This window comes from Octodon degus, unplaced genomic scaffold (genome assembly GCF_000260255.1).
Source record: "Octodon degus isolate 3935 unplaced genomic scaffold, OctDeg1.0 scaffold00087, whole genome shotgun sequence".
Lineage (NCBI taxonomy): Eukaryota > Metazoa > Chordata > Mammalia > Rodentia > Octodontidae > Octodon > Octodon degus.
The window spans coordinates 3,046,090-3,057,671 of NW_004524663.1; the positions used below are offsets into that span (position 1 = coordinate 3,046,090).

Genomic DNA, 11,582 nt, shown 5'->3' on the forward strand with positions numbered 1-11,582 from the left:
TATAGTTAGTCAGGGTGAGAATCTTTCCAATTAACTCCTAGATTAAAGAATCTTCTGAATATTCTCAGGATCATTGCCTTGCTCATCTTTTAGATATAACTGCATGGCTTAACATTGCCATGTTTCCTAGCTCATCTCCTTTCCCTCTCTAGAGAATAAAATTTTAAAATAAAAATAAAGGATAAAAATCTTACCTCTATGAGGCGCAGCTTTGAAGATGCAGCGATATAATCAGATTCTAATTTGTTCTTTTCAGAGATCACCGTAGTATTTTGAAGAATTAAATTTACTTTTTGTATATGCAAAGAAGTACAGCTCTAGGAATAAAACCCTAACAGTTTAGTTTTTATGTTTTAAAACTATAAAAAGTTTATTTTTATGATAAATTATGAAAAAATAACATTTTTACTGACTGATAACTCTCACATAGTTCTTTAAGAAAAAAATTTAAAGAAAAAAATTAAAGTATTTTTCTGTGTATTTAAGAGGGACATTCAGGGTAAAATAATAGAATGAGTGTTTTCAACCTATTTCTACCTGCAGAGAAAATGTCGACCAAATAAGCTTTTGCTTACACAGCTAAAGGAGCAGAAAAGCTTAATCAAGACATTCCTCTAATGAAGTCCTCTAAAGAAGTTTACTTTTTTCTCTTAATAGTTTTTTAAGAAATGGCTACAATTAAATGTCTTACCTTTACTAAGTTTGTTAATTCTATAACAAGTTTTGCTTTTTGAACATTTATTTCTTTGATTTTGTTACTTGCTTTCTGTTCTTCCTCTTCAAGGTTGCAAGTATCCTGCTCCATCAGCTTTAAACTGTATGACACAAAGAATGATGAAGAAAATCAGTGATACACAATGAAGCTTCAGTGAAGCCTTAGGATCACTGAAGTTTTTAGTGCTATATTTAGTCCTGCTGTTGTATAAAATAATCATTTATGCAATCAATCAGGATCAAAAATATTTTTGAGATATATTATATGTCCAGCACAGTTTGGTAATGGTACAGGCTATGGAGTCAGAAAGGTGACTTAGGGGTGTGGGATGGTAGCTTTGAATTTGCCACTCATTAAGCAGTGGAACTCTGGCCAAGTTGTTCTTCTGAGCTTCAGTTCATCTATAAGTTGCAAATAATAATGGTAATTTCCTAGTAGAATTGTAGAGAAGATTTTAGAAAGTAAAACACACAACACAGTATAGTACTTGGCCCATAACTATTACTCTTTATGAAGAAGAGGAAAGTGAGGGAAACAAAATTCTAAGAAGTCATGAAAGCTGGTCTAAAGAATGTTTCATTAAATTTCATACAGTAATGATAGAAAACATAATTTTCAAATGCAACCTGTAAAGAAGACAGGTAGTACAGACAGTTCCAACAGTGTTCTGGATGAACTAAATGGTTAGGGAACTAGTCAGGAAGAGACCATTAACCAGGTCACCATTGGAAGACCGAAGTGAATAAATGTAGAAATCAGACAGTGGGACGGTAATAGATACTAAAATCATTCACCAAAAGAAAAAAAATCAACATTATTTTGTGAAGACAAGGCCAGGGAGATACTTAAGTTGCATAGTATATACCCCTGGCAAGTGAAAGGTCCTGAGTTCCATTGCCAGTAACAAATAAATAACAGGATGGTGGCACATTCTTATAATCCCAGCACTCAGGAGGCTGAGGTAGGAGGATCACTGCAAGTCTGAGAGCAGCCTGGGCTACAAGGTGAGCTCAAGGCCAGCCTAAAATGCATGAGACTCTATCTCAAACAAAAACAAAAACAAAAACAAAAACAAAAACAAAAACAGAACCAAACCAAACCAAACCAACAACAAAAAGAAGACAAAGTTACTTTTAGGCAATGGGTCCAATGTTCAATATAGTAGTCACATCATAAAGGTTGTGTTTAAAACTTAAAAAAATTCTATGGAATCTAAATTAGAAAAATTTTGCAATAGACTTAAAATACATTACTAATTTCTAAATTAAAAGTTAATGGGTGATTATTTGCCTTAGAAAAGATTAAAAATAAAGAGCAAAATTTCCAAACATACCTCAAATATGTAATTTAATTTACAGATTATTTAGGAGCATAAATTATAGGTCATATTGAACACACCTTACTCAAGGCAATGAGATGCCCTTTATTATACAAGACTTACTATATTACTAATCTTTCTTATCTTTATTCTAAGGTGAAGAAGTTAAAAGAACAACAATAACCAAAAAGGTCTAGGCTACAACATGGTAGGATATGGGGGAACTCCTGAGTGAAAGCCATGTTCCTATTCCTTAGTCTTCACACCCTAATGATATTTATCCTATCATACATATTCCAGTTTCTACAAAAAAATCTAAATATAAAATGACTTATAATCAATTCTGAGAATGGCTACCTGAGCTCTAGTAATAGGTTACTAGTCCTTATGGAGAACACTTTCAACAATATTCACATTTAGTATAGAATTCTGTGAAATATGTGGTCATTACAGCCAAGCAGATTTAATCTTAATTGTAACAAGGGAAGATGCAACTGAAGGAAATAAATAAACCCCTAGACACCAATTTTACTTTGTGAAAATCATCAAAACCTTGTCCTTCGCTATTATTCGTTCAGGTTTGATTAAAAAAAAAAAACAACCAGAAAGAGATGAATTTGATCATTTTTCTGCCTATACATTCTGCTTTCCTCATCTACCATTCTGAATTTAATGGATATATAAATGTGGTCCAGTTTCCTGCAGATGCTTAAAATTACCTCAAGCATCTGTGAGGTCAAAAGTCATTTTCATGGTAGAGTAATAAGATGCCACTGTCCTTCCCACTGTAGATAGCTGCACTGTACACTGTATAAAAGTAATAATGAGTAAAAATATGAGTGCTTTAAAATCAATCAAGATAGTGAAAGTATACTAAGTCATTAGATTCATCACTGCTATGCACTCAAAAAGCTTCTAAAAATATGAGCTACTTAAGAATGTCCTTGATAAAAAGCAGTAAATACTATCAATTTTATTAAATCTCAATCCAATTTTATTAAACCTCAAATTCTGAGTATATCTCTCTTTAATATTCTGTGTGATAACATAGAAGTACATACATGAAGATTTTGTTGCATAAAAAAAAAAGTATAGCAGTAACCGAGAATGGAGTTGGACTAGACTCCTTTTTATGGAATATGATTTTTACTTTAAAGAATGCAAACTATTTTCATCCAGATTTGGGTATTTGGCCATTTCTCTTCCTCCAAAAGGCACAAAGTGAGCCTGTCTTTTCTTTCTTTTTCTTTTTTTTTTTTTTTTTTTTGCGATATTGGGGATTGAACTCAGTACCCTGCGCTTGCCAGGCAAGCGCTAATTCTACTGAGCTATCTCTCTGGCCCCTGACCCTGTCATTTTAAGGAAAATAAATGACAATGTTTGTTGCTAAAAAAATAACAGCTTTTATTTTTTATTTTTTTTTTGCGGAACCAGGGATTGAACTCAGGTCCTTGCGCTTGCCAGGGAAGTGCTTATTCCACTGAGCCATCTCCCCAGCCCCAAGAGCTTTTAAATGAAAATTAGAATTTTAGAAAATGTGTAATTCATCACTAGGAGCTTGATAGCTTCCTAATTCTCAAAGCATCAGAGATTATTTATCTTCTTTGACATTATATAATAAAATGCATCAATATTGGTGAGCCAGTATTATCCAAATGGTCAAAGCATGACTTAACAAAATGATTCATGAGTAAAATATCCATTTAAAGCACAGTAGATTTTAATGTAACAGAGTACACAATTTCATTGGTACAATTTCACGTTCCACATTATCATTAAATTTTAATGTACTACACTTCAGTAAGTCCTACTGTAATATTAAAGAACATCCAAGCTCTGGGTGGTGGTGGTGCCTGCCTGTAATCCCAGCACTCAGGAGACTGAGACAGGCGGATTACAGTTTGAAGCCAGCCTGGGCCACATAGTAAATTCAAGGCCAGACTGAACTACATAGCAAGATTCTGTCTCAAAAATAACAAAAAACCCCCACAATTATCTGAAAAGTATGTATTAAGATACCCCCTTTCCAAACTACAGATCTGTGTGAGGCCTGACTTTCTTGGTTATACTTAAGTTACATTTTACATATTGAATACAGAAGCAAATAGGAAAACCTACTGACTTCAACTATAAAACACAATCAATCTCTTCACTACATGCATTTTATGAGGAAAATTTTTAAAAAAATTTTATATTACTCTCCCCTCCCCACACTAGTGGGACTGAATCCAGGGCGAGACAAATGCTAAGCAAAGTACTCAATCAATGAACTATAATTCCAAACTTTAAAATTTAATTCTATCTAGTCTGTCTGTCCATCTGTCTACCTACTTACCTATCTAGCTTTTTGAGGAAGAATATTGCTATGTAGTACAGGTGAATCTTGAACTAGCCCAGGTTGATATTACACACATTAATCTTTCTGCCTCAGTCTCAAAACTTTAATTTTATGTTGAGACAAGGTCTTGCTATATTCTTAGGCTGGATTCAAACTTGTGATTCTCTGCCTCAAATTCCTGACTACAGTAATAGCACCTGGCTTGGAAGGTACATTATTTTGGGCTGGGGATATAGCTCAGTGGCATGAGCACCCATTTGGCAAGCACAAGGTCCTGAGGTTGATCCCTGGTACTAAAGGGGGAAAAAATTTTAATAAACATTTTATACTAACATATGAAGGGTTTATTACTTTCAAATAAATCAATAAATGTTAAACATTCTGTTCTTTTTCTTTTTTCTCTTGAGACACATTTTTTGTACTAGTTATATATATAGTTCACTCGGACTGGCCTTCAAATTGCAGTATTTCTCCTGTTGTGGATTCCTGAGCACTGGGAATACAGGTGTGTGCCCCATTTCTGGCCAACATGGTAACCCCCAACACAAATATGTACACCATAAAAACTATCTGGTTCCTCAATTTAAAGCATATGTGACCAGGGACTGCAACAGATCAACTCATAACACTTTATAACCTTCCTTGTAGTATGGACCAAATTATATGTTGAGCAGTAAAACTAAAACTTTGGAGAGGAACGGCTACAAAATGTGTTTGTGAGGGCTGGGATACAGCTCCGTGGCATAAGAACCTGTCTGACAAGCATAAGATCCTAAGTTCAAACCCTAGTACCACAAAACGAAAACCAAAAAAAACCCAAAATGGCTTGTGAGTTGAATTTGCAATCTCCCATGCGGTTCTTAGCTCCATCCCCTCCCCAAAGGCTAAAAGATACCTTTCCAATTTGGAACATATTTTTTGTTCCAGTTGTCTTTTCTTAGTTTTTCTTTCGAGAAGCTCCTTCTTCTTTTGTCTAAGTTCATTGTCTGTGTGTTCTAGATGTCTGTTTGTGTCACGTAAGGCAATCAACCCTGAATCCACTGCTTCCAATTTTCTATTAATTTCCTATGGAATATTCAAAATGGTTAATGTTTTTATAAAGCTCTAAAGTATTTAAAATCCAGTTTGTTTTCAATGAATTGAATAATTGAACCAACCTTTAGCTGTTCTTCTAACTGTCTTCTCTGTTCTAGATCCACAGTGACTGTAAGAAACTGGGCTACTTTGAGGGATGTGTTACTAGAAATAACTTTGTTTGAATAAACAGAAGTTTTCACCACATACTTTTCATCTGCTGTATAAACTTGTTTTAATTGGGTTTCTTGTATTACCTACAATGTAAAGCAAGAATTTATGACAATCTAATAAAAATCATAATGCACATTTTAAAGGAAGGGCTAAAGGATAAAAAAAAAAAAAACCGAAGTAAATTTTGGAAGATAATATACTACATGTACTTCATTCTGACCTACCTAATGACATCTTTAAAAAGGGAGGTGATAAATTTCATGTTATTCTTTTAGAAATCAGCATAAAGAAGCGAGACAGAGAACAAAAAACTAAACCACTCACAGAAGTGCTATACTCATTGATGAGCTACTTGGGATTCTATATATTGAAAGGAAAACAGCAGAAGCCAGGTGCCCAGTAGATGGAACTGTTGAACTAGGTGAAGTACTTCACACTTTCTTCTCCTGGATTATACTATTAAAACACCTTAAACATTTCCATAGATTTCAGAGGTTTTTTTCTGCTTTTTTTTGAGGTTTTTCTTTCCAGAATTTATATAAGAAGTTTCATAATCTAAAAGATTCTAAACACCTTAACAACATTATATTTGTATCTGTATATTCTGAGTAGCTGCTGTGCTGGGTATGGTAGAGCACACTTATAATATTAGCACTCTGGGAGCCTGAGGCAGGAGAAGTCAAATTTAGATTCCATGCAGGCAACTTAGCAAGTAAATGTGATATTGCCGCAAAATAATAAACTGAAACAGTCAAGGGATATAGTGTAGAAGTGCTGAGTTCAATCCTCAGTACTGAAAAAAAAAAAAGAAAGAAAAAAACAAAAAAACCAGTAACAGTGGCTGGTGTGATACATTTTTCCCAATCTCTAAAAATTCATAACCAACATTACTAGGATGAGAACTAGTTTTGTTTTTCTTCTGCAGTACTAGGGAACTGAACCAAGGCTTTGTAAATGTTGGATAAGCATCCTACTAAGCTACAACCACAGCTATTTTTTTTTTTTTTTAATTTTGAGATAAGAGTCTCACTAAAAGTTTCCCAGGCTGAGGGCCAGCCAAATAGCTCAGCAGAGTAAAGTGCCTGCTTACACAGATGCAGAAGCAGGGGTTCGATCCCCAGCAAGCCGTGCTGGCCCCTCCCCTGGGGCGCACTGAAAAGGTAGTTGAGACTGGGTATGGTGGTGCACACCTGTAATCCCAGCTCTTTTGGAGGCTGAAAACAGGAGAATCACTACAAGTCTGATCTATGCAGTGAGACCCTGTAAACCCTTACTAAAAAAAAAGTTTCCCAGGCTGACCTTCACCTCCTGCTTCAGCCTCCTAACTAGTTGGAACTGGAGACAAGAACTATTGGTGTATATTTAATAAACAAAATTGTTATGAAGAAAAAAAAAGATTATGTGAGCTTAGCCTATTAAAATTTCATGAAAATAAGTTTAAGATGGGATCTAAACCACAAATAGAGAAGGGCATTCATAACAAAAAAAGACATCTCAACCTAAGAAATTCAACAGCCAATTTAGTCAGAGGGAATAATCATTTAAAGTTTGAGTGTATTTAATGCATAAAGTTATTTTTCTTTTCTAAACTTCACTGAATTAAGGCACAGAAGACAGCAATATGGAGGGCTCTAGTTTTGGCTTCCACGAACAACTGCCACAATAACTTTAACCAAATATAAATGCAATCTGCTATAAGTAATTTAACAAACTAATTTTTTCTCTTCTGTTAGTCAAGTAGAGACCTGCTAATGAATGCTCTTAGGAGTACTTGTATAATGATTGTTGGGGAAAAAAAGGCTGGGTGTCTTGGTACATGCTTTTAATCCTAATACTCTGGGCAGACTGAGGTAGGAGGATCATAAATTCAAGTACAAGCCAGGTGTGGTGGCACATACCTGTAATCCCAGCACTCAGGAGGCTGAGATAGGAGGAATGCTGCAAGTTTGAGGCCAGCCTTGGCTCTATAGTGAGTTCAGGGGCATTCTGATCAATACAGTTAAGTCTCAGTCTCAAAAAGTAAAACAAAACAAAAAACTACCACAACAAAAATCAAGTTAGTAATGTTGCTCAGGTTCAAGTCCCAGTAACTTCTACATGAATGAAGGCATAAATTCAACACTATAAATAGCAGTTAGGTCTATATTTGTTTCCCAGAAATTTACATGCAGTATTAATATAGATGTTTGGTGTTATGGAAAAATGTGTTCGAGGAGAGTTCTGTTTCTGCTTTTGCTAGGGGTTCAGAGACAGAGATTACCAGTGTTAAAAAAAAATTCCAAATAAAATTTGCAGAATATAGGAACTAAAAGTTTCTGTGGTTATACTTGTCAAGAAAGTAAGATTCTATGAAAAACATTTATATACTGCAATAAATCTTAAATATAATCTTTAAGGAGATCAGCAAAATATTTCTTTATCCCAGACTATCATTCTGGACTAATTTCAAAGATAATATAGAATATAAGAATTTAATGGTTAGTATATTAGTAATATTAGTATATTAATATAATGTTTGAACATAGATTAAAAGTATGCGAGTGTTTTTCATATTAACTTCATTTACGCAGACGCTGTACCACTGAGCTATATTCCAAGCCCCATGGTATTAACTGTATTCAACTACCCTAAAGTGTAAGAATTTTCTTATTCTAGTTAAAGTCACATCAATTTTTCATAGCATCAGTAGCCAAGATTTTGTATCTTATTACAAATGTTAAATACAAATATAATATCTGCATACCTATAAAAACAGTAATACACTTAAATTTTTAATATATTTTTTGCCTTACTTTGAGAGAAATTTTAATCAAACTGTGCTTCAGAAATAGTTCAGTACTTTCTTACCCGCTCAATTCTTTCTCTAGTTTTTTCAGTTCCCACAGGAACTTCATGAATGTGGTACTGGAAGCAAAGGTAACTCATTACAGGCTCAGGTGCATCAAATAATTCTCGCAAATAAGAAAAAAATCCATACTGTCTGGGGGGAAAAAAGCATTCATTTCATTTTTTCTTGAAACATTAAAAAATCGGTCAATAAACAGTAAGTAAAATAGTATTAATTACCTGCTTGTCAGTATGATTACAAACAACTTATTTTTTCTTCAAGTTTATGTTAAAAACGTCTACTTATATCCAGAATTGAGATATTTACAATTGTTTATAATTGCAACTTTTACATTTAGTCCTTCTGGAAATTACTTTTACATTATAAGTAATGATTTATGTTTTGTTTCAATATTATACTGACCTAAAACCATCATATGGTAAACTATACCATGTGTTATGTTCCTGAGCCTAAATTTTTCCTTATTTTAGACTTCAGAAGATATACTAAGGGAGAATACAGCTAATAACAAAAATACTGCTCTACAAAGAGGTATTAAAAATAATTATTAAATATACAAATTAGTTGTGTTCTTTTGAAGACTTACTTTAGTTCATTTAGAGATCTTGAAGGTGGCTTCTCTGCATGTGAAATCCTAGGAGCAATAACAGCATTGACTCTTAGCTTTTTGTTGTCACGAACCTGATTATAGGGAAAGAACACATTATTTTAATTACCACATATTCTCACTGTCAACTGACATGATGTTTAAAGTTACTGTATGTGTAACTTCTGGCATGTGTCGGATAATCAGAAGTTAACAGCAGATATGTGATACCTAGAAGAAGTTTATTGTGGTAATGATGCTATAGTTCTTTATTTTTACAGAGTCTACTTCTTTTATAAATATATACTTAAATATTTTCAGGTGAAATACAATGTCTGAAACTTGCTTCAAGGTAATACAGGAGAATAGCTATGCTCGTATTAATGGCAAACTATCTTCTACTATGACTTTTCTACTAATGGTAATTATAAACACCGGGCAAAAATATAAAAATTTCTTGGCTGAAGGTAAGCTCACACTGGAAAGAGTGTTTATGTTCCTTGTGGCATGAATACTTTCCAGTATCGAGTGAAGGAACAGGATTGAAATTCAGGTGGAAAGATATAGTCATCTGGCTATATGAATGTCAAGATGGAGTCTGGGGTGCGAAGAATGGCAGTACAGTAAGAGGGCAAATTCCTAGAAGTGGCAAAGTATGAAGTTTCAAAATCTGCTTACAAATTCCTAATTAAATCCTTCATAAATAACATTTTTGAGGGTAGTCTGGCTGACTCTCAAACTACAAAAGCATGGAAAAACTTTAAGAGGCTAAAAGAAAGCAATAAACAAAAGGCTGAAAAAATGAAATAGAGCTTTCAACTGTTATCCACTGCAAAGATACAGAACTTGGAATTTAAATCCAGCTGATTTATCAACTTTCTAATCTTTTCAGGAGACAACTGAATCCAGTTGTACAATTCTAATATACTGTAACTACTAGTTATAAGAATCAAATGCCACCACAGCCAACAGAAAAAGCAATCAAGACAAAAGATACCACAAACTCAAATGTTGGAAATTAGTAAGAACTTTAAAGTAGTTATTAAGTTTGTTCAATATCATGATGAATGCAGAAAGAAAAAGACTAAAATGAGAATTAGCCATAATTCTAGAACCAAAATATGTAGTATATGAAATGAAAAATTCATGGATTAGCTTACTACTGAAAGATCCCAAAACCATTAAAAACATAATACTACGAAAAATTTGCCAAAAACATTTAACTAGAAAAACTCCTTAAAAACAAATTTAAAGAAATATTAACAAAAAATTAGGAATAGTAAATTTACACCTATTACTGAAATTGAATATGCTATGAAAACAAACAATTCTAAAGAAAAATCCAGACTGATAACTTCATCACATTCCCTAAAATAGCTATGGAAGCAATATCTTGTCTCCTGAAAAGATATCAAAACTTGAAATCATTTTATACATAAGCCTAATACTTAAACCTGACAAAAATGTTTATAAATGACTACATACCATTTCCCACAACCACACACAGAATTCAGCAACATATAAACATGTTATATAACCATGCAGTTTATAAGGAATATCAGACTGATATAACAAAAAAAGTCAGCAATCTAATTTATCTTATTAAAGTATAAAAGCAACATGGCCGTTTCCGTAGATACAGATGGACTCTATTAAGCAGCTACCAAAATTTAGTAGGTGAAATCAATGTCACAGGACATAAGGCCATTATAAGAAGTTTTAATTGGGCCTGGGGAGATAGTTTGGTGGTCTAAGTGCCTGCCTTGGAAATGCAATGACCCAGGTTTGATCCCTGGGTGTGCTGAGCTGGCCACCAAAACCGGGAGTGGTGGTATATGCCTGAAATCCCAGGGTTAGGAAGGCTGAGGCAGGAGTATCGTTACAAGTCCAAGCTGCATAGCGAGACTGTCCCAAATAAATAAAAATTTGAAAAAAATTAAAATTTTAGGGCCGGTCAGATAGCTCAGTGGATTAAAGCGCCTGCTTAGGCAGACACAAGGCTCAGAGGTTCGATCCCAGGCTTGCCATGCTGGCCCTGCCCCTGGGGCACACTGAGACTGCACTTGAGATTGGGAGGGGTGGTGCATGCCTGTAATCCCAGCAATTGGGAAGCTGAAAACAGGAGAATCACTACAAGTCTGATCTATGCAGTGAGACCCTGTAGACCCTGCACTAAATTAAAAAGTAAATAAATAAAATAAAAATAAAGTTTTCATTGTATGTCTATGCAACAGCATGAAATATAAAATGAATTTTAGAAATTAATTTCCAGTATTTAAAACAATGCATTCTTGAGGCCGGGGAGATGGCTCAGTGGTATAAGTGCTTCCCTGGCAAGCTCAAGGGCCCGAGTTCCATCCCCAGTTCCGCCAAAAAAATATAAAAACAAACAAAACCCAATGCATTCTTTTTTTTTTTTTTTTGTGGAACCAGGGATTGAACTAGGGCTTTTGCGCTTGCCAGGCAAGTGCTTATTCTACTGAGCCATCTACCCAGCACCCCCCATGCATTCTTTTTTTTTTTAATTTT

At 34.2% G+C, this 11,582-nt stretch overlaps 1 protein-coding gene across 2 annotated transcripts in view; it reads right to left on the reverse strand.

Moving 5' to 3' along the window:
* The window catches only part of Smc5 (structural maintenance of chromosomes 5), a 111,735-nt gene that overhangs the window by 33,489 nt on the left and 66,664 nt on the right, over window positions 1–11,582 (reverse strand). For both annotated transcript variants that reach the window (XM_023721918.1, XM_004637163.2), the window contains exons 12-17: window positions 9,054–9,148; window positions 8,467–8,599; window positions 5,529–5,702; window positions 5,267–5,436; window positions 692–815; window positions 195–317 (exon numbers count right to left, since the gene is read on the reverse strand). In XM_023721918.1, the coding sequence (XP_023577686.1) occupies window positions 195–317; window positions 692–815; window positions 5,267–5,436; window positions 5,529–5,702; window positions 8,467–8,599; window positions 9,054–9,148 (819 nt within the window). The remainder of the gene's footprint in view (window positions 1–194; window positions 318–691; window positions 816–5,266; window positions 5,437–5,528; window positions 5,703–8,466; window positions 8,600–9,053; window positions 9,149–11,582) is intronic.